At 39.1% G+C, this 21,425-nt stretch overlaps 1 protein-coding gene across 2 annotated transcripts in view; it reads right to left on the reverse strand.

Annotated features, from left to right (window-relative positions):
- Positions 1-196: 196 nt before the first annotated feature.
- pik3c2g (phosphatidylinositol-4-phosphate 3-kinase catalytic subunit type 2 gamma) overlaps positions 197-21,425 on the reverse strand; it is a 23,077-nt gene continuing 1,848 nt past the window's right edge. Inside the window, exons 2-32 of one of the 2 annotated variants that reach the window (XM_079447048.1) lie at positions 21,287-21,366; positions 20,911-21,068; positions 20,721-20,835; positions 20,452-20,563; positions 20,293-20,363; positions 19,606-19,669; positions 19,292-19,417; positions 19,163-19,193; positions 18,533-18,716; positions 18,189-18,311; positions 17,617-17,745; positions 14,798-14,912; positions 12,936-13,069; positions 12,657-12,845; positions 12,219-12,312; positions 12,033-12,127; positions 10,609-10,789; positions 10,391-10,498; positions 8,860-8,952; positions 8,648-8,777; positions 7,543-7,679; positions 7,284-7,453; positions 5,559-5,715; positions 5,355-5,464; positions 4,708-4,882; positions 3,982-4,100; positions 3,815-3,911; positions 2,534-2,588; positions 2,063-2,154; positions 1,333-1,458; positions 197-1,229 (exon numbers count right to left, since the gene is read on the reverse strand). In XM_079447048.1, the coding sequence (XP_079303174.1) occupies positions 1,077-1,229; positions 1,333-1,458; positions 2,063-2,154; positions 2,534-2,588; positions 3,815-3,911; positions 3,982-4,100; positions 4,708-4,882; positions 5,355-5,464; positions 5,559-5,715; positions 7,284-7,453; positions 7,543-7,679; positions 8,648-8,777; positions 8,860-8,952; positions 10,391-10,498; positions 10,609-10,789; positions 12,033-12,127; positions 12,219-12,312; positions 12,657-12,845; positions 12,936-13,069; positions 14,798-14,912; positions 17,617-17,745; positions 18,189-18,311; positions 18,533-18,716; positions 19,163-19,193; positions 19,292-19,417; positions 19,606-19,669; positions 20,293-20,363; positions 20,452-20,563; positions 20,721-20,835; positions 20,911-21,068; positions 21,287-21,366 (3,723 nt within the window). In that variant the 3' untranslated portion in view covers positions 197-1,076. The remainder of the gene's footprint in view (positions 1,230-1,332; positions 1,459-2,062; positions 2,155-2,533; positions 2,589-3,814; positions 3,912-3,981; positions 4,101-4,707; positions 4,883-5,354; positions 5,465-5,558; positions 5,716-7,283; positions 7,454-7,542; positions 7,680-8,647; positions 8,778-8,859; positions 8,953-10,390; positions 10,499-10,608; positions 10,790-12,032; positions 12,128-12,218; positions 12,313-12,656; positions 12,846-12,935; positions 13,070-14,797; positions 14,913-17,616; positions 17,746-18,188; positions 18,312-18,532; positions 18,717-19,162; positions 19,194-19,291; positions 19,418-19,605; positions 19,670-20,292; positions 20,364-20,451; positions 20,564-20,720; positions 20,836-20,910; positions 21,069-21,286; positions 21,367-21,425) is intronic. The other variant, XM_079447049.1, reaches the window with a different exon arrangement.

Raw genomic sequence — 21,425 nt, forward strand, 5'->3', positions numbered from 1 at the left:
ATATATATATATATATATATATATATATATAAACATGAAATATGTTATACAATGTCTTATTAATTCCTCTTTATCTGTAGGTCAAAGGCCAAGTCCCAAAAACCTTCAAACTGATGGTTACATCTTACTTCAGGAACTGCTCAATGGAATTTTAAGACATTTTATATATATATATATATAGAGAGAGATAGATGTTTATAGTGTATATAGTTTTATTTTAATATTTGTTTAATTCAATTTCTTGAATGTTACTGCTAAATACTGTACCTGAAAAATAAAGTGTTTTATTTATATATTATGTGTATTTGTAATGTGTATCTTTTATTCTTATTTTCTCAACAAAGATAAAATGACAGATTTTTATCTTCGCCCACTTTGGCCTAAATGTCTGCCATTCCTTTATTTGATATTTTGTTACCTTGAAAGGCTTTCTTTTTTCTTTATAATAGGGGAATTAGATTGGCTGTAATGCCCAGGCAACTTGCAAAATAGTAAAACCGACATGACAAAGAATCGTGATACAATTGTGATATTCCTGAAAACAGTTGTGATATGATATTTTTGCCATATCGCCACAACTGGTGCTGCAACTGTTTGGCCTGTGCTACAAAACATTCCACCAGTGCTATGTGCAAAAAAAGTTAACGTACAGCCCTATATATTATTTTTTTTCCACGTTTCACTAATATAGCACTTCATACAATTAAACTAGCTTCAAAGCAGCGTTGTAGTAAAACCAGCTCAGTTTCAGACATCAGTCGTTTCAAATATAACGAAGTGCATCCAAGCAGCTCTACAGAGAACAATACAGTGAATCACGCGAGTAGTTTCAAATACAGCTTCAATGTGTCTTCATGCCTCTGATGAGCAAGACTAAAATCACTGGCAAGAAGTGAAGTGACCGTGAACAAAAACAACCTTGGGCTGGCATCTTAACTGTTCTTCATTAAAGAACGTTCTGTTAATACGGATCAACATTTGTCCTCCCGAATACATAATGTCCATCAGAAGCACATAGCTGATGGTTCTGTGAAACAGCTGTCATGTTCTCTCAAACGCTTCAGCGACGCTGATCTTTACACAGCAGAGAAGCCCAGAGGAAACCACTTCTCCTGGTCCAGAACTCTGTCTCCCAGAACCACGTTTGTAGCCGCTACAAAAGTCTTCTTGCTCTTCACCGTCACCTCCAGCACATGGCCGTGGAGGTTGGGCACATTCCTGTACTCGATCTGAAGAGAAAGCAACAGGTCTGAGAGAAGAATGAGGCACGGATGTGACGCACACGTCAGTAGCAGCCGGTGTGACGTGGAACAGAAATGGCTTTTCCCTTACCAGCTCATTGAATGTGGGATTGTCATTGCTGCGGACCACTTTGGTCTTTCTCTTGCTCTTGTCCTGTGGGTCGGGTCTTAGTCGTGTGACAACATAGGCGTCCGGACACGAGCCGTTAGACAACCTCTGATAGACAGCACACAGTTCTACTTCAGAATAGGGGTTTACACTCATGCAACTGCAAAAATTAGTTAAAGTGAACAAATGTAACCGTTCCTATGCTGTCCTCCTAAGCAGAACATTTAATTTTGTAAGCCAAACAACCCCAATTAATATCATCTATCAATAAAACATTTTTTTTAAAAACCCCAGCGTTTTTTCCTAATGAAAAAGTACAATTTTAAGGGGAAAAAAAGATTTTCGGTAACACTTTACTTAAAGCCTTTATGCATAATGCATTATAAAGGTATTCATAATGTACGTTATAATGAATTATGTCTTTTCATAAATGATTGTAACCAAAGTTAAAATGCATTGTAATATTTAAAGGTTTATTTCTCATGTGCTTTAATGCATTATCTATTAAAGGTTTAACAATAATAGATAATTATTATAATGTATTCTAACTGTGTTTACAGTTATTCATGAGATCATACAATGCATCATAGGTGCATTACAAAGCATAATTAATGCATTAAAATAATTTTATAATGCATTATGAAGGCTTTAAGTATAGTGTTCCCTGATATCAAATCAAGAACAATAATATCTTGGAAAAAAACTGACTCACAATATTTTTCAAATGCTTTATCATCACCGATAGCTTATAGTCTTTATAAGACAGGTAGAGCTGAATCTGCGGTCGGAGATGAACATCCGTTTCTGAAACAAACGAAAAACAAAACATTTTCAGACATCCTGACACAAAACAACGAGTCTTTAATTCATGCAGGACTGAAGATGTGCTGTATCTGGCGACTGTTTACAGTATGTTCATATGTTCATTTTAAGAAGAAATGTTAAAAATATTGCAGGTTTGGGAACAAGCCAGTTTGGAAATAAAATGTGAATGAATTCCTGAAGCAAATCAAAGCCATGCAACGACATATATATATATATATATCCAATAACTTTATTATTATTATGGCCATTAAGAGTCCTCTGCAAACAAAGAAGCCCAGCAGTGAAACGTCAAATACTTCTGATGCGTCATCAATCATCGTGCAGGAAAAGAATATGTGGTTGGGTTTAGAGTCTTTACCTGACTTGACAGCAGCGTTTGGTCCGTCCAGAAACAGGCTACAGACATATTCGTTCTGTCAACGACATGATGAAATATAAACGGTGCTTAAAGTGGAACAAAAAGAAGTGCCGGTACTCATCCACAACCCTCCCCCAGCCCCTTATTTATTTACATTTATTTTTATAATAAATTACTTATTGATTTTCATAATTCATAATGTATGTATAGTGCCTCAATCAATTAATAACTGTTTTCAGTACAAATAAGCACAAGTAAAGCTGCGATAGCAAACAGGAGCACAGCACTAAACCTGGCCGGATCCATTCAGAATCACTAAACCTTGTGCATCCATTACAAAACATTCTTGCTTTTAAGCCAAACACACAATGAAAATAATTTACCGACGATGTCACTGCTCTCTCCACAATCTCTGATCAAATCGGCTGGGTTTTCTCTGCATTTGACTTTACCGGTTTAAATGGGTGATTGCAAAAACCTGCTTCTTTTCACTTTTTAAGGTATTGTTTTCATTATAATGTACTGATTCAAATGAGTAATTAATAGGTCATTATTATTCTACCTCTCCTGACATGCTCTTGCACCTCACACAATTTAGCTGAAGTGATAACAGTATAATGAAAACAGGACAGCGCCCAAACATCCTCACTTTAGCTGTATTATTTTGTGGGAAATTAATAAATTCTCCATCTTTCTAATGAAGTTGACGCAAACATATGGGTTTATCAGTGTTTTCCTATTGTGACGTGCCTTTGGGCATTTCTGTGATTACAAACAAATGGAGCAGCCGTGACTGAACAAGTATGTGTTTTCTCATTTGAATGATTATATATACAGTATCTCACAGAAGTGAGTACGCCCCTCACATTTTTGTAAATATTTTATTATATCTTTTCATGTGACAACACTGAAGAAATGACACTTTGCTACAATGTAAAGTAGTGAGTGTACAGCTTGTATAACAGAGTAAATTTACTGTCCCCTCAAAATAACTCAACACACAGCCATTAATGTCTAAACCTCTGGCCACAAAAGTGAGTACACCCCTAAGTGAAAATAGCCAAACTGGGCCCAATTAGCCATTTTCTCTCCCCGGTGTCATGTGACTCGTTAGTGTTACAAGGTCTCGGGTGTGAATCGTTATCGATGCTGGAGTCTTTTTAAATCTTTATAAGGACGAAACGTCTGCTTCTGTCCAGTTCGTTTTGAGATGGTTTTCATTCATTTTTTTGAAATGTTGTGTATCGTCATGTAAAGTATTGGGAAGCAGCACTCACTCACCCCTTTGCAGGGCCCTTCGAACAGCTCCTTCAGATACTTGTTCAGCAAAGACATCTTCCTGCTCACTGTAAAGGACATGTTAAACCAGCTGGGGAACCTAGAACAGGACAGAGACCAGATCAGTCCGGCCCTCCTTGGCTGAGGAGTAATGAAGTGTGAGCTCTTACTTTGGGAGCGTGGACTCGATGAAGTGCTTCTGCAGCAGCTTATGGAGCATCTCAAACTGAGCAAAGCTCTTCTGAACGATGAGGTATCCGTCCTCGATCGTCACCTTCAGCTCGTACGTCTGACACAGAGGACATTAGAAATGCACTGCTGAGATGTAGGATTTTACCAACATTTATGATTTTCTTCAAATTCATTTTAAGTAAAGTTCAAATATATTTTCCATGTATACTTTATGTAGAGTACTAATATCAATGCACAATATTGTAAATGTGTTTCAATACTGCTTGAGAATAAACTGGCCCACTTTTTAGTTAAACGAGTTGTTATTCTTTTCTGTCGCGATTAATCGTTTGGCAGCACTACATTCGGTACAATGAAAGATCTTGAGCCATTTCATCCAAAAGATGACTAGTTCCTCTAGATTAAACTGTTTATCAGATAGTATGTAAAACATATGTTGGTGTTTTACCTCAAAGAAGACAATTGGTGTGAAAAAATAGCATTGAGTAGTACAAACATAGGCCAAACTTGTATTTTTCTGTATACTTGCCAGTATAAGTTAAGTATACATTTTATCTCTGATGAAGTGCATAAAAAGTAGTCTGGAAGTATACAAGATTATTTTTAGGCACATACTAATAGTTGCAGAACATCTTCACAACTTCACTCTTCTTCTCAAAGATTTTCCTGAGGTCTCGTTACCAGTTTTTGTGAAGGAAACTCACCACATCTTTGCCGTTCACTGTATATTTCTGGATCACGGCCTCCTGTATGTTAGCGTTGGAGGGGCTCTGGCTGTTAGCCTGCGCTTCTGAATGCTTGACGGAGGAAAGCTGCACCATATTGTGGATGAGGAAGTTTATCTTGACTGGGAAACTCTCCATGCTCTCCTTAATTTTTCTGAAACAGAAAACACAAATCTACTACTTCGCCATGAGCAGAACCTCTGTAAACACTCATAGATGTGAGAAACCATGCTTATTTCTAAAACTGTAATCTCTCTTATTGCAAAGGTCATTGTGGCCAGCAGAATATCTCGTTTGTTGTGCCATGTAAAAGTGCCATGTAAGAAGAGGACATGATCTATTCACTGCAGAATGAGTCTTACAGATGCATAAAGATCTACTGAAACTGTAATGAGAGGAGATATTTAAAATAAAACATGGAAAATCCACCTACAACAAACTCTCCTTATGCTATATTCATAATTAAAGCCCTACAAACATAGATATCAAACTTTTTTAAAATGCATTTTATAAGAGGATTGAACAGACATTAGAGACAAATAAACAACATATTCAAAAATAAGACACACAGACCATAACATAACATGATAGATTAACCATTCGTTGGTCACATGAGTGATGTTTACTTAGTAAAATATGAAGTGGCTTCCAGCTCAGAGTCGTGAGGCCTCAGTTTGTTGTGAACGTATTTTAGATCCTGGATGTCCTTCAGTTCAGGCATACCGGCCGCCAGCATCTACAAGCAGACATGTGCATCGATACAGAAAACACACGAGAGAAAACGGATCATTTAATAATTACCAAACCAAGTAAAACAAACAGATCCTCACCAGCTGCAGCAAACCGAGCACCAGAGCGGAGCGTCTGCGCAGACGGTTGTATGCATCACAACACAGCTCCACGAACCGATGGAGGCGCTGCGGATTCTCCCCGCCGCCCGTGATGAAGCACTGCATCTCTGGAGAGAAGATGAACGGCGTCCGGTCTCTGTCCGTTCACAAAGGGGACGTTTCGTTTACAAGGGATTCTTTTTCACAGGGCTGGGGTTTATGGCCAAAAAAGTTATAAGGAACATTTTTTTTTTCATATAAGTCGCAATAGATAATTATCACGAAAAATGTCAAATCTTTATTTATTTCAAGTTTAAAGCCATATTTTTGCTCCAAAGTGAAAGAAACCAGACCATTAATTTTCCTTACAATAAATATTTTAATAGAAAAATGTATGTCTTTGTTTCTGCATGTGATATTGTTTCAAATCAAGAAACAGGTTTGTGTTGCCTGATAATATTAATATTACTTTTTTGTCTCTTAGAAATATTCATTTGGTAGTTTAGCTTGAATTAGGATGCAGATGTACATTTTTGTCCATTATCAAAATCGGTAACATCTGTAAAAATTGTAGCAACCTCATTTTTATATGGTGAAATTTCATTATTCTGAGTATTTATTTATTTATCATTGGTCTTCCATAGTAGCATACATTTAAATCATGATAAACACAGTTAAAAACACACATATAGCACACCTCAATACCATGATAAAAATATAACTATATATATTTTTTAGGTATTTGTATGAAAAACAGTAGTCTAAAAACATTTATTATAAATGCACACATGCTTAAATCACAAAAGTAATGTAATTATATTCCATTAGTCCTTTAATGCATTTAATTCATGTCTATATTAATAATAATAAAATTCTATACAAATACCCACAATTCTGTCACAATACCATGGTGCAGTTACTGTTATTACAGTAAATCCATGGTAAACGATGGCGATTTGTAGATTAAAAAGCCTTCTGACTATCGTTGCGCAGTGTTTCTGCTGTTTGTCAAAGCGGTTTCATCTGGCTTTAAACTAGTTTTCAGTTATTTTCAGCTGCTTTCATTTTCAAAACTTTACACACATTCAAGAAGTGCACACAAAATGCCTCACATTTCTTGCAAAACAAAGCACTGCATTCAAAATATCACAAACACATCTGAAAAGCAAACACCTTTGACAATATTAATTCCTGTTAGATTTGTGTGTTTCATAGAGACTTGTGTTGTGTTTTGCGAAACTGAAAACTGAGTCAAAGGCTGAGAATTAGTGTCTGGTTTTGTAGATTTGGTGTGTGCTTCTGCTGTTTGAGTGACAGCTTTCAGAAACTGTGTGACAAGGAAAGATTCTGTGTGGAAGCAGCTGAAAAACACTGTAAATCAGAGTCATTTGTGTTCTTTGCTGAATTCAAGCGCTTCACGCTGGATCTCACAGGGCTGTTTAGTGTCGCGTCACAAGATTCATCAGCGAGTAACGCAGCTGCTCTAGTGAAGCTCGCAACCAATGCGCTGCCGCTTGAACTCTGACCCGATAAACACTCCGTGTGGCGCGCTTTAAAAGACAGCGCTGTTTCGTTCCGCTTCTGCCGCATAAACATATCGAACATTTATCGAGCTTGTCACATCATTGTCCAGAGTAAATTTATATAGAGATAATTATCATTATCGATTTCTCACCCAGCCCTACTTTTTCATCACCCAAAGTGACAAGAAATCAAATCACTTGCCTCTTGATGCTACCGAACTTCTGTGCATTGCCCATGATCTTGCCGAAGTCGATGTGGAACATGTGGCCGCTGTGTTTGATCATGATGTTGTCGTTGTGGCGGTCGCAGATGCCCAGAATGAATGTGGCGACACACCAGCCGGCGCAGGAGTGAAGGAAGTTCATTACGGCCTGAAGGTCAGATGAGAAACAAACGCACCGCACACTGAGGCCAAGAGCAGACATCAGCGAAGAAGACATGCACTGTATATATGCATTACCTTCTCGTAGTCCTCTCTGGTCTTGTTCCTCATATGGAACCATTTCTCTAGGGTGTCTTCCCTCAGCGCTCCAGACAGACCCCACTCCTGATGAATCTTTGCCAGCGTCACGGCGTCACGCACCACTTCCACTAAACCTGAACCCAACCATTCATCACACCAGCTTTTACTTTCTTATCTTAAAATGATCTGTATGCATTAACTTCAGTAAAAACATTGCTGTCATTTTATTCTTTTGACTGCTTTTATCTGCTAAAAACTATTGTTAGAGGATATTATTAGTGCTTTTGTGACTCTGACTCCAAAGTCAGGTTTTGGCACCAATGAATTCAATTCCAAAAATCAATTCCATTCTTGTAGCAAAAACAGAGCATGTCATTGGATTGTGAGGGAAAACATGCAAAATCCACACAGAAAGGCTTGATCGTCATTTTAAATACTGTTTCAGAGACTGTCTTATTTAATGGGGTCAAACATTGGCATTGATAAGGTCATTGTTCTATAAACAAACATACTCATGACTCAAAACGCCCTTGTTAGTCCAACTTATCTACTATTTGAACAGAGGTGTTCAAAGTCCAGCTCCAACCCTAATCAAACACACATGTGAAGCGGCAAACGAAGATCTTCAGGAAAACACGTGCTCTCTGGAGTGTGGCTGGAACTGAAGTCTGAAGGCAGATCTCTACAAGAACATTTTGAGCTCCCTTCATCTGGGGTATCTCAAAAAATTAAGGCCTAGCAAATGTGTCTTCAAGATTTCAAAACAGAAAAACACCAGCCGGCCTCGCCTCTCCTGATAGCAAAGTGTTGCCATCTCATGATATCACACACATACACGTCATCATTCAATACACCGCAATGAATCACAATATAATAACTGGATTGTGTGTGAATCTGCAGCAAACTAGCCAAAGAGACCCAGTGTGTCTGTGAGAGAGATTCAGTCAGGTTTACAGTTGTTGTTGTTCAGGAAATGATATGATTGAGCAGCAACTAAATTTAAAAAACTTAAATACTGATGCAATATGATGAGTAAATGATTGCAATTTATAAGTATGATTATAACAGCAGAAACCCACTATCATTTGATCGTCTGACTGACCTTGATCTCGTCCGGTGGAAATGCATCTGTAGGTGACCATCCTCATGTCCAGTCCCTCCAGTCTCCACATGCGGTCCAGAACGTGCACGATCTGCAGCACCAGCATGTCCTGCCGCAGGTTATCTCCGGTCTGAGCCAAAACACAACAGCAAGATGAATTTAAGATGAATTCAACCAGCACTGACAACGTAACTCGTGAAGGATCTTCATACTTTGCAGATGAGGCTGTAGTTCTGGCCCAGCGGGTCAGCGGTGATGAAGGACACTTCCATAGGAGCTGCGTTTGAATTAAAGACCTTAAAAGACTGAGAGACATACATAGTTTTCTTGAGATTTTCATGCATCCATAAGCAAACATTTATATCACTAGCAGTGATGGATATAACCAGAAACTCAAGTTCTTGAAAGTGACACCAGTGATGCATCATGAAAAAATGCTCAGCTACGAAACCATCCTGTAGTTCAGTAACAACTATTCATGGTTTTCAGTCACGCAACCGGCTCGACGACGAGGGCAAAACATCAATAGAACTGCAGCACAAGCCTATCAATTTCTGTCTGTTCCAATCCACAACTATTTAGATCACCCCTCAAAAGAATAAAACAGAGATATGTGAACAAAACGCAAGTTTTGGCCATTTGCAATCCATATAAAGCACTCACCGCAATATTTCAATCATTAAAAACAGTGGGAAATTACAACATTTAATGTGAGAAACACTTAAAAATATTAAGTACACACCTTATTGATGATGCATATTTTATATAGGCAAGCTGGAATATGAGGGCAATGTGCTAAATGATCATTATAAAGGTTTTCTAAGGGAAAACAGTTCATGTGAAACTGAGCGCTGCGTTTATATTCTGGGCTCATCTGCTTACCTGTGCAAAGTATGCAACATCAATAAGGTGTATACTGAATTTGGCCTTTTAATATCAGGGTCTTACTACGTTATTCAAATATAAATACTCAAATGTGTCAAAAATGGGCTCATTTTAAATGTTCTGATTGGTTATAGCATGATTTTGGAGAGTATGCTACGGTCAGATCCCAGTCGTGTCCAAAATATTAGAAAAATTGGTTTCTGTTCAGTTATGCTCCTCACAGAAAAATGGTATCTATTAAGAATCTAGATCATATCAAGAGACTGCCCTCATTTAAATTACAAATGACCTGCTTTTCACTGCTATTTCTACCAGATCTTAGTGCTATAGTTGATCATTTAGATCACGACATTCAGCATACTCTTGCACTGGTTTCCAGCGGCAGGCGTTAAAGAATTTAGACAAAAGGAGTAAATAGATGTGAAAAAAAGTTGGGAGAGAGATGTGAGATTGTAGTACAATGATCTAATGATAATTGTAATACTGATCATGAAATCAGATCACAAGATTTTCTTTTTATTGCAAAAAACAGAATAAAAGACAAACCAAAGCCCTGAAACAGCACCTGTAAGAATGAAAGAGCACGGAGCACAGATGTTCAGTTAAAATACTAACATTGTCATATTTTACTGACCAAACAAGATGGAAATTTCATTTATAAAGGACTGCAAATAATTAAGGATTATTTTTTAATAAACTTCAGTAAGAGACCGAATATGCACGTGGTGCTACTGTGGTATACTGGACCATACGTCTCAATTCTTATCTGCCAAAACAGTTCAGATGAAGTCATAACCCTGTGTTTATTACTAATCGCTCATGCACAGTAAATCTCACAAATGCATTTATTGAATTTACCTCAATATTCACCCCTTTGACCACAACCGCTGGATCTAACGGAAGCCTGCAGGACTGTCCATCAGCAAAAAAGCTCACAAGCTTCTCTCTCTCTTGGCTGAACACATCCTACACAAAAACATCATTTTTAACTATTTCATTTCAGAAACAAAGCTAAAAAGGATCTTCTTAAGTTAAGGCTCTCTGTGTTGGGTTTGTTGCCTGATATGTTATGAGACCTTTCTCTTGGTTTTGTCAGCTGCACGGATTTTCTCCGCCACTTGAGTGAGAAGATCCACCAATCTGCTCTGGCGCTGAAGCTCGTGTCTCAGAGCGCGACCGCAGCAGTGCTTCAGCGCCGACAGAACCTTATTCATCCAACTCTTATAGAGCCAGTCGTCCAGAGAGTCCATGAGTAACCTACACACACACACACACACACACCCATGAGTCCATGCAGCCAACACACATCCAGATCACAATCCACACGATGCATTCGTTCCTCATGGGTCATTCCCTGTCAAATCAACCAAATTTCAAAAACTTCCCTGGCTCAAATTTTTCATTTTGCTGATGGAAAATACAGAAGAAAGACAGAAATGTATAGTAATGAAAGCCAAAATATTAAATGTCATGGATGAATATTGACTGAGTAACCCACTATTTTGTAGAGGGGGGTCAAATTGGCCAAATTACAGGGGGGTAAAAATGACTTCAGAAAGATGGCAGCATCATAATGTTATTTTTACACAGAGATTGGTAGGTCTGTTAGTAAAACCTGTTGACTTTAGCAGTCTTTGTTGCTTTATGTGCCAATGGTGACCATTCAAAAATAGGGAAAGAGCACTTTTCAAGTTTTTTCTCCAAAGTTTGCATGCCTGTAATTCAAGTAGTATTAAAGATATCTTAATGCCCTTTTCGATATAGAGTCTTAACAAACTTTGCTTTTGGCACTTCATTTTTTAAGGCCCTATATGGTTTTGTTCCAGAGATATTGGAATTTCATTATGGCTCCAGGAGAAAATTGTTAAATTGCATGCATTTTCAGTGGTCAAAAACCAAATGTAGGCCACTTTGCAAAAATATGATACTTCTTTTCTTTTAAAGAGGAATGTCTGAAGAACAACTAATGTTGAAACTAGAGATGTATATAATTTCCTTCAGTCAAAACGACAGACATGAACATACCTGTCTGGGTGCCAACTAATATTCTTTTTCCAAAGAGTAGAGTGCTTTTACCCCATTTTTGAATGGTCACCATTGGCACATAAAGCAACAAAGACTGCTAAAGTCAACAGATTTTACTAACAGACCTACCAATCTCTGTGTAAAAATAACATTATGATGCTGCCATCTTTCTGAAGTCATTTTTACCCCCCTGTAATTTGGCTAATTTGACCCCCCTCTACAAAATAGTGGGTTACTCAGTCAATATTCATCCAGGACATTTAATATTTCATCTTTCATTACTATACATGTCTGTCTTTCTCCAGAAAAATATTAGCAAAATCAAAAATGTGAGCCGGGGACCTCTGGTTGAGTTGACACGGAATGACCCTTATGTTTCTATAATGGTTTACATTTCCAGTCCATTATAATAACTTAATTCAATACAATTAAAAACAGGGAAAAACCACTGCTAATGTGATGCATGGCTCCACACCAGTACAGCTGCTGAGCGATACGGATGCAGTGCAAAGATCTTGAGAGCAGAAGCTTCATCAACGGCCCATCGATGTCCCACTCCATCTTCAGAGCCTGGAGGAAAGATCACACATCAGACACAAACGAGTATGTTCAGTTATTCAGCATTATAATGCTCAGAAGACATGCAGCGTGTGTCTCTCACCTGCACCAGCTGCGGCAGAAACTCCTCCAGCTCACTGTCACACATCTGCTGCAAACACTGCACTGCCACTGACCGCACATGCTGGTCATGAAACCTGACAGACAAACACATCCGCTTCACTGTAATACACATATACAACTTACTCTCTAGGTCACAGCAGAAGTGCAGCAAAAGCTGTTTGCAGTAGTTTATTCACTCTCTGTGTTTGATCTGATCCGAGCAGCATCCACTAAAACCCAAGAAAATCACTGCTAAATCTGCTAAAAAAAAAAAACTATCTTTGAGGACTGATTTCAAACACTTTAACCCTAGAGCCGCTGAAACCATCCACTCACTCCAGAGAAACCACAGTGAAGCGATCTGAAAAACAAATCACGTCTGGTCCACGTCCAAGTAAACATTACACCGCACAGAAAAACTGATGGGTTATATATGTACTCATCACTCAGGAGGAACAGGGCCTCCTCGGCGCTCACGGGGCTCCAGCGCTCCAGGATGGAGTATATTTCCGGCAGGTTCTGCGGTCTCCACTGCGGTGCGCTGCCCAAAACCAAGTGCAGGCGCGAGTTCCTCTGGCTGCAGATGTGCCGCTTGCTCCACAGGAAGGCCTTCTCATTGTCAGTCATGCTGTAGAACGTTTAAACAGAAGAACTGACATTAATGTCCACATCATCCACAATATCTGTACTGCTCATGAGTGTCTTATCTTGTACTGACAGCGACAGGCAGTGTTTCTGACACACTTCTGTTATTCTCTTCTGCAGCTCTTCACACAGCGCTGACTCCAGGACTGATTCGGGCCGAGCCGCCGCTCGCTCGTATCGCCACTGCTCAGACTCCGGGAAATCAATCTGCGGAGAAAAATCAGTTTCATTTATGAATTAATGCTTTAAGATTAACTTCATACTTTAGCACTCACAAAAGCGCTCAAGAAATGTCAAAGAAAGAAATGTGGTGGAATGTGTCCTGCACATTAGGGTTGTGCCGATAGACAATAGTGTCTTGTATTGACGACAGTCAGAGATTCCGCCTTTGGCTGATGCCTTTGACCAGGGTTTCCCAAAGTGGTTCGTGAGTTGGTACAGGGTATGCCTACGAGTGTATATCATTAGCGAATTAATAATACTTTTTTTTAAATAAATGCAAATGTTTTTGCAAATAAATGTTACAGGTTTATACAATTGTCATGTAAATGTTAAATCTTAAATGTATTAAAAAATATATATCTTTTTGGAAAACCCTGTATTTAAAAAATAATTTTGGAAAAAATGTAATTGTAAATATATAATTTTCTGAGTGTAATACTAACAATAGTTATATAAATATTACTGAAATTTAAAACTGATAAAAATAAATGTTTTTAAAGTTAAACATGCAAATGTGCCATTAAATTATTGAAATATTTACTTAAAATATCAGGGGGTACTTTAAGTAAATAATATGTCAAAGGGGTTCGGCTGACAAAAAAAGTTTGAAAACCCCTGCCTTTGACGATAGCAAGACGATTATCATTATTATAATACTATCTAATTAATATTAGGGCTTATTTGTTCCATCAAATATATTTTTCCGCATTTTTACAGTGTTGCGTGTTATAACCGTCTTTCGGATGAGACGTTAAACCGAGGTCCTGACTCTGTGGTCATTAAAAATCCTATGGCACTTCTCATAAAGAGTAGGGGTGTAACTCCGGTGTCCTGGCCAAATTCCCTCCACTGGCCCTTGTCTATCATGGCCTCCTAATAATCCCCATACACTTGATTGGCTCTATCTCTCTCTCCTCTCCACCTGTATCTGGTGTGTGGTGAGCGCACTGGTGCCGTTGTGCTGTGGCTGCCGTCACATCATCCAAGTGGTTGAGGAGAGACCCACTATATGATTGTAAAGCACTTTGGGTGTACAGCTATACACAAAGCGCTATATAAATGCATCATTCGTTCATTCATTCATAACCAAATCACACACAATTCCATTGACTTTATCGCGCAACGGCTAATCAGAGGCGTTCAGATAAGTCATCGCTGAATTCAGCTCTCTCGTGAATTCTCTCATCATAAACAACAAAGTGCATATGTACATGTGAAATAAGTATAAGAGATTTATTCATGATATGGTAAAGATAGTTTCACTGATTATAACGGGAGTATTTTTTAAACTGCATAAACTCGTGCTAGACTGAGGTCAGTTGTGATCTTCTTTGATAATATAAATATTCTTTGCTCGTTTTCTTTAGCTGCTTTTTAAATAACTGAGGAAATGCAAACATTATAATTAGTCATTTAAAAACAAATAAATACAAATTCATTAAATACTAATTCAGTCAAATTAAAAACATTAGGCTGCTTTTAGTCTTACGATGGAGTTGGTTCACTTTCCTGCAGTGAAACTAAGTAAATAGATAATTAAATAAATTAGCACGATAATATCATGTATCGCGATCTCACCGGCTGACGATATGACAGTCGAGCATATCGCCCAACACGTCTGCACATGCGTCTCTATTAGGAAGAAAATATATAAATTGCACATTTTGAATAATAATGTTGTTTCCAGAGAGTGTACAAGCATGCATGTGTCACCTGTAGAATGACTCCAGTGGGCTGCCGATGGATGTCACTCAGCGCCGGTGATGGAGGACAGTCAGGTGGAACCTGTGTGGACATACTGAGCAGAACTGTGCCACGAACTAGAGACCTGCAACAGCACAGCATCCATCAATCAATCACAGCATCAAAGAAACACTGATCGAAGCATATTCACTGTATATGAAGGTCTAAAACTGTGAATGTAGGCAGACTCTTGCATTCCAGAAAAACACAATTTATAATGCAACGCAAGAACGTGCTCATGCTGCATTAAAAGCGTTGGGCATCAGCGTAAATAAACTATTGGCAGTTCTGGCAGTATTGAAGAGTTTGAAGACTAAGGGCCAGTTTTACTAACAGCTTGCACTAGCACAAACTGTCTTTTGGCGTTAAATTAGTGCCGTCATGTTTTACTAAACAGGGCTCACAAAATGTCAAAATCCCTGGTAGCCCTTTGGGCAGGCACTCTTCAGTTTTTGGTAACCCGAAATAAATTTAAGTAGCCCGAATAAAAGAGAGATTATTTTTAATGTAAAATATTGTGAAGGAAACAAAACAATCAAAAACATTTTTAAAACACAAATTACAACAATCGTATAAAATAGTCAAATTACAATCATCAACTCAAATATTTGGTTCTAACTGAAGAGAAATGTCTATGAACTTGTAAGAACAACAGAACATGAATCAGTCTGGGTCAGATTCTGAATATGAAATTTCAACTGAAGTCACCGATGAGAAAATATCACAGCATCTCCTTCATCAGCTTTCTCCTCCTGTGCATCCGTCTCCACTTCTCTGCTCTTTGTTCTTGTCGGGGTTCTATGTTCCAGGTGTCTTGAACCTTTTCTAGAAAACATCCAGAAACTAATTGCCTTGTCAGGGCAAAAAGATTCAACTGATTCCCCATTAATGGAGAGTTGCATGCAGTTATTCAGTGTTTCAGGCTGTAGAGAGGTACGATGTGTTGTCTTCACTCGGTTCATGCTAAAAAAATCTTCTCTCAGATGGCTGTCGATGGACTAAGTGTCAGCATTAATTTCACCAGCAACAAGATCTGAGAGAGGTGTTCTGGATTCTCAGAGAGGAGATCTCTGTACAAGCAGTCTACCTTGCTACCCCGGTGTTCTGCAAGCCACATTTTTAGATCCATCCATTCTTGTGGAATTTTCTCCTTCTCTTCCTCATCTAGCAAACTGGCCAAATGTGTGACAAGATAATCCACCTCTTCATCCCCATAATTTGCCAGCTCTTCTCTGGGGCAGGGGAGAGTGGAAGGGTCAAAAACCCTGAAACAAGAGAGAGGCTTTTCACACAGTTTTTTAAATCTGCTGTCCATGTACTTGACTGTGTTGTCAATAATCTTCTGAATCTCTGCACCAAGGGTGTCTTTGTCTGTGCCCTCACCTCTTCTAGCAGGTCGCTGGCTTTTTGTGAGCTGAGTTCCACAGTAGCAAATGCTGCCATCCTCGTTCACTGTGAACTTTGTGTCCAAGGTTTTCTGGTATTCTCCTGGTTGTGTTTTCAGGCTGAGTAAGCGTGATGTGGTGCTCTCAACTAACTGATTTGTTCGCGTGATGTTTAAGTTGTCATGCTGAAAATCAATACTGCACTTGGATAAGATGGTACTGTAGTCCTGTAGTCTGTGCTATAGGTCCGAACTGACTGCAATGAGTTTTAAGTATAATCATTTTCTTTAAATTTATTTTAAATCAGTTAGATTTACTAACGTTTGCACTCGTCAAATTACTGGCATTTGCGCCGTTATTTAACGCCCATGTCAGAACAACACATTATCCGAACATATCGTTTGCCAAGCCATGTTATTTCTTTTATTTGCTTTAGGAAATAAAAGACGGCTTGGAAGCCTCAACTAGGAGTCACACAATACCAGCTCTATCAACACTGTTGCAGACCTTCATTTTTGGGTCTCCGGTTCTTTTCGACGTAGGCTACTGTGGCTTATTTATTTATTTATTGTTTATTCGTGACTACGCTAATTTGCACTGCATTTTGTATATTGCGTTGTTTGATATCTAAATGAGATGTTGCGTCTGCATGCTTTAATTTGCGCGTTGTTAGTAAATCCAGGTAGGGCTCGCTGCAGCCCACAAGATCCAGGGGGCGTGGTTGGATCCACATCTAGGGGGTGGAGATGGGTAGGTTTAGGGATCAGGGGGTGGAGATGGGTAGGTTTAGGGATCAGGGGGTGGAGATGGGGTGGGTTTAGGGATCAGGGGGTGGAGATGGGTAGGTTTAGGGATCAGGGGGTGGAGATGGGTAGGTTTAGGGATCAGGGGGTGGAGATGGGTAGGTTTAGGGATCAGGGGGTGGAGATGGGTAGGGTTTAGGGATCAGGGGGTGGAGATGGGGTGGGTTTAGGGATCAGGGGGTGGAGATGGGTAGGTTTAGGGATCAGGGGGTGGAGATGGGTAGGTTTAGGGATCAGGGGGTGGAGATGGGGTGGGTTTAGGGATCAGGGGGTGGAGATGGGTAGGTTTAGGTATACGTAAGGTGGGAGGAGTTAGATCTGGATCCAACCACACCCCCTGGAACTTGTGGGCTGCAGCGAGACGCTCCTCAGTAAATCACTCACAGAAATTTCCACGCCCATCAGTGCTCTTTTGGAATTGCGCTCTCACGCTAATTTGCCGTGTTTAGTAAAACTGGCACTAAATATTTTCTAAAGAAGAAGATAATTTGAGAAAAAGTGTCTTTTTTCCATAAAACTGGTCTAATGTTGATTGGTTCCCAACATTTTTCGAAACATCAAAGCATCTCTTTAAACTGGTTTGATGAGGTGAATGGCATACCTGTGGTTAAAAAGAGGAAGGACCGCCCAGCACAGGAGCTCGGGGGTTTTGGCCCGTTTTGAGCCCAGTAGATGAAAAGATAACATCGATTCATATGGAAGTTCCTTTACTGGAACAGGAAACACCAATCTGAAACACACAAGAACATCAGGGAAAAAATATATATATTTGACGTTGAACTCAATCCGTTTCACAGACAGGTACAGCACAATGAGTTCACTAGATACTTGGACTATGTCAGAACTGAGTTTGAATTGTATTTATCCTGATGAATAATATCAACCTTGTGCACCATTCTGACCAGTGACATCCTTGCATTGTAAGAGTTTCCCAGCGCATAAAAACCCAGAGTGCATCATTTAGTGAAGGTATTCATTAATGAAAACTCTCTCTGTCATATATTACCTTGTTTACTTGCTCCTTTTGAACCCAAACCCAAGGAATGGAATACCCTCATTAAAATACACACAGTTCATGCTTGAACTACAAGCATACAGAACAGATGTGGCCTTTAAGAATGCACGTTTATAGTCGTGAGTAGTCTACGGAGTTGTAAATGAAGTAGCTCTTACAGCCGGTTGCACTGGATCTTGCAGCTGAGTTGCAGTGAAGTGCTGATGTTATCAGACAGCACAGGTTCAGTCAGATTCCTGCCGCAGTACGTGAGCGAGCAGCTCACGCTGAAGTGATCATAACTGTAACACACACACACACACATCATGACTCATACTCCTCATTATTACAGTTCACCCATTAATAATCATTTCTCTCAGAACTGATACAGAGGATTGTTTGAAATGCACGCAAGCATGAAGGAGATTTGAGAGCTGCGGCAGACCGTCACCAGACTGTTTCTGCAGTCAAAGCTACGTTCTGGGGACTGGGTTTCTCTGTTGCGTTAAACATCTCGTCGTACCTGTTTATCCAGCCGGGCAGCAGTCTGTAGAGGCACGTCAGGCTGACCTGCAGCATGCAGCTGTGGAGCGTGACATCTGCTGCAGGTGGACTCGAATGTTCCTCCTGTCCTCTGAAGTCCAAATCAAAGTTTGTGAAGAAAATGTGGAGCAGCTTCAGCAGAGCGTGATGGAGCATGACTACAGCTGAAACACACACTTACACTTACAATGGATGCAAATCACTGTGCAGGACACTATAGTTCATGTATGTAAGTGAGGATAGCAAAATAAAGTAAACATGCTAATGCAATCTTTTTCCACCACAGACTGAACAAAATTAAGCATTGCTTGGTGATTGGTTGAGCTAAACTGGTTTTATCTAATTGTGTTCTTAAATTTAATATCTGACAGCTATTCAACCAAATTCATTACATACCTTTCTATCAAAGTTATCTGACATTATCAAGATGAATTTGTTCTGACACAGTTTAACTCTTCTCATATTTTATTACCATTTTCTAAACTATAGCGAATAAACTGCATTAACGTGAGAAGTGTTGAAGGTGTCTGAATAAATTTTGGTTTGACTGCATGTGTCTTGAGTTTCCACTGAGTGGAATGAATGACTTGACTTTATTATAAAGACTCACCAGTTTCACAGTCACACATTTCAGCTGGAGTCTAGGGAAAAAAAACATTCTATTTAATAATTTCATGCAATTAAATGACTTATTAAACACACATTTAACAGCAGATGGAGCGTGTTGTTCAGGCTGTACCAGTGTCACTGGAGCGAAGCGCTGGAGCCGCCCGACAGCCTCCTCCAGATCTACTGTAGTGACGCCACACAGCTGCTCACACACGGCATGAACGCTCTCCACAACCTCTTTCCCTCCGTCACAACACTGACATATCAAACACAAACCCTTTCAGTCAGTCACTGAGTTTACTGACACCATGCACCAACTGATGAAGCCATGCAATGACATGCAGATCATTCAGAATGAACTCTACAATACATGCAATAGGTTCACATGTATATAGGAATTTCAGACATGCATGCGGAATTCTTTCTTTCCAGTGAAACACAAACCCAGCTTCTCAAGAGCTTGTTTACTTCCTGGCTGTAGCTGCTCAGTTTCTCCTGCAGACTTGACCTAAGAGAACAAATGAGATTCAGTGTTGGCTACACAATCAAGAACAAAAACTTTAAGTACACAAATAAATCATGTGAAATATTAAGGCATAGCGCTGGCAAAATTCTATTTGAAATGTAATATAAAGTTTCAATGAATTTCTGTACATTTCCTACATACACACGTGCAACATTCTGAGCAAAATTAAAGTTGAAAATGTAACTTGAATTTGTCGGTTCAAATGCATTTAAATGCATTAATGTGCAAAATTCCAATTAAAATTGATATTTTTCCTTTACAAATGCAATTAGGGCAATAATGTTTTTTTTTTCTCAAATGCATTTACATTCACAATTAAGACACCTGAAATTGTGTGTTTATTAATATATTGTGATAAACGTAAAATTCAACATGGGTTAGAAAATGCAGTGATCTGATTACATTAAATCCCCACATCATAGCTGATACACAGCCAATTTTCATTTAGCTAATTATAACATCCAAAGTATACTTTAATTAAAAAATAAAATGCACCACACGTGTATGGGGAATGTGCATTCAAATATAAGAATGCTGTACATTGACATATTACATATCAAATGGCATTTTGTCAGCCTGATGCTTCCAGACAGTAGAAAGCAAACCTTATAGTGTTGAATGCACAAGCAGAAGCGAGGACTTGATTAAAATGAAACACCTGCCTGTCATCTTCCTCCTACAGAAACATACGATTGATAACATAATGACCTTCTTCAAAAGAGAAACTGTATCATAGCATCTGATCCTGTAATTAAATGCCATACATCTCGTGTCAGTGTTTTGTCAATGGAGTCCTTGAGCACCATCCTCACTGGAACATCCGAAGCAAACTTCTGATACACCTGGATGCGTTCATACAATCCCAAGATTTCATCACTGGACGAGGCAAAACAGACCAGTCAAAACAACGACATCAATATCTAAATGTACTTAAGCAACAGCAGAGAGTATGCCCATTCCTGTTCAGCAACAACGAGAACATCTGATCCACTACAGGCAACCTGCATGTAAAATATATGCCAGGTGAAATTACCTTCTGAGATACTCCTCTGAATCGCAGAGTTTCATCAGGTATTGTCCACTGACTGTGGCAAAATGATCTAGAATCACCAAAACTGCCTCCATCAGCTCCTGGGCTGTGCTGTTTACTTAGAAAATAATATGAAGGTGAATATATATGATAAAAATATGATAAAATTGAGTATATAATCAGCAATATTTACATCTGCTTCTGTACGGTAGTTCCACGGGCAGCCATGGCACGGACACATTGAAGAGAAGTTCGGCGGACTCCACGAGAGACTCGTGCACAGGGGCCACTCGGGCCCACACCACGCTCGAGTTACACTCATTGTGATTGAGCACATATTCTGATAGTAGTCTGTCAGGAGACAGCATTTAAACAGGAATGAGGACACCAGTTGTATAAAAGTAAATGCATGCAGCTCGGTTGAGTAGTAAGCTACATGAAAGTAGCCATGTCCATTATTTACCATTTAAGTCTGAGAGTGAATTCAGTAAACATGGATGAAATTCAACAGCCATAAGGCAAACAAAAATATATATATATAATATTAAAAAGAGATTGATGCATCTTACTGCGACGCTGACATGCAGAGTGATGCAGTTCTACTGTTACTGCCTTGTGCTGAATCAATTAAATTAATGTTCCAAAAGTCCTGCAAAAATACAGACACCAACAACGTCAAATTCATAATCTAGGAAAAGGGCCACCTCA

This window comes from Barbus barbus, assembly GCF_936440315.1.
Source record: "Barbus barbus genome assembly, chromosome: 22".
NCBI classification, from domain to species: Eukaryota; Metazoa; Chordata; class Actinopteri; order Cypriniformes; family Cyprinidae; genus Barbus; species Barbus barbus.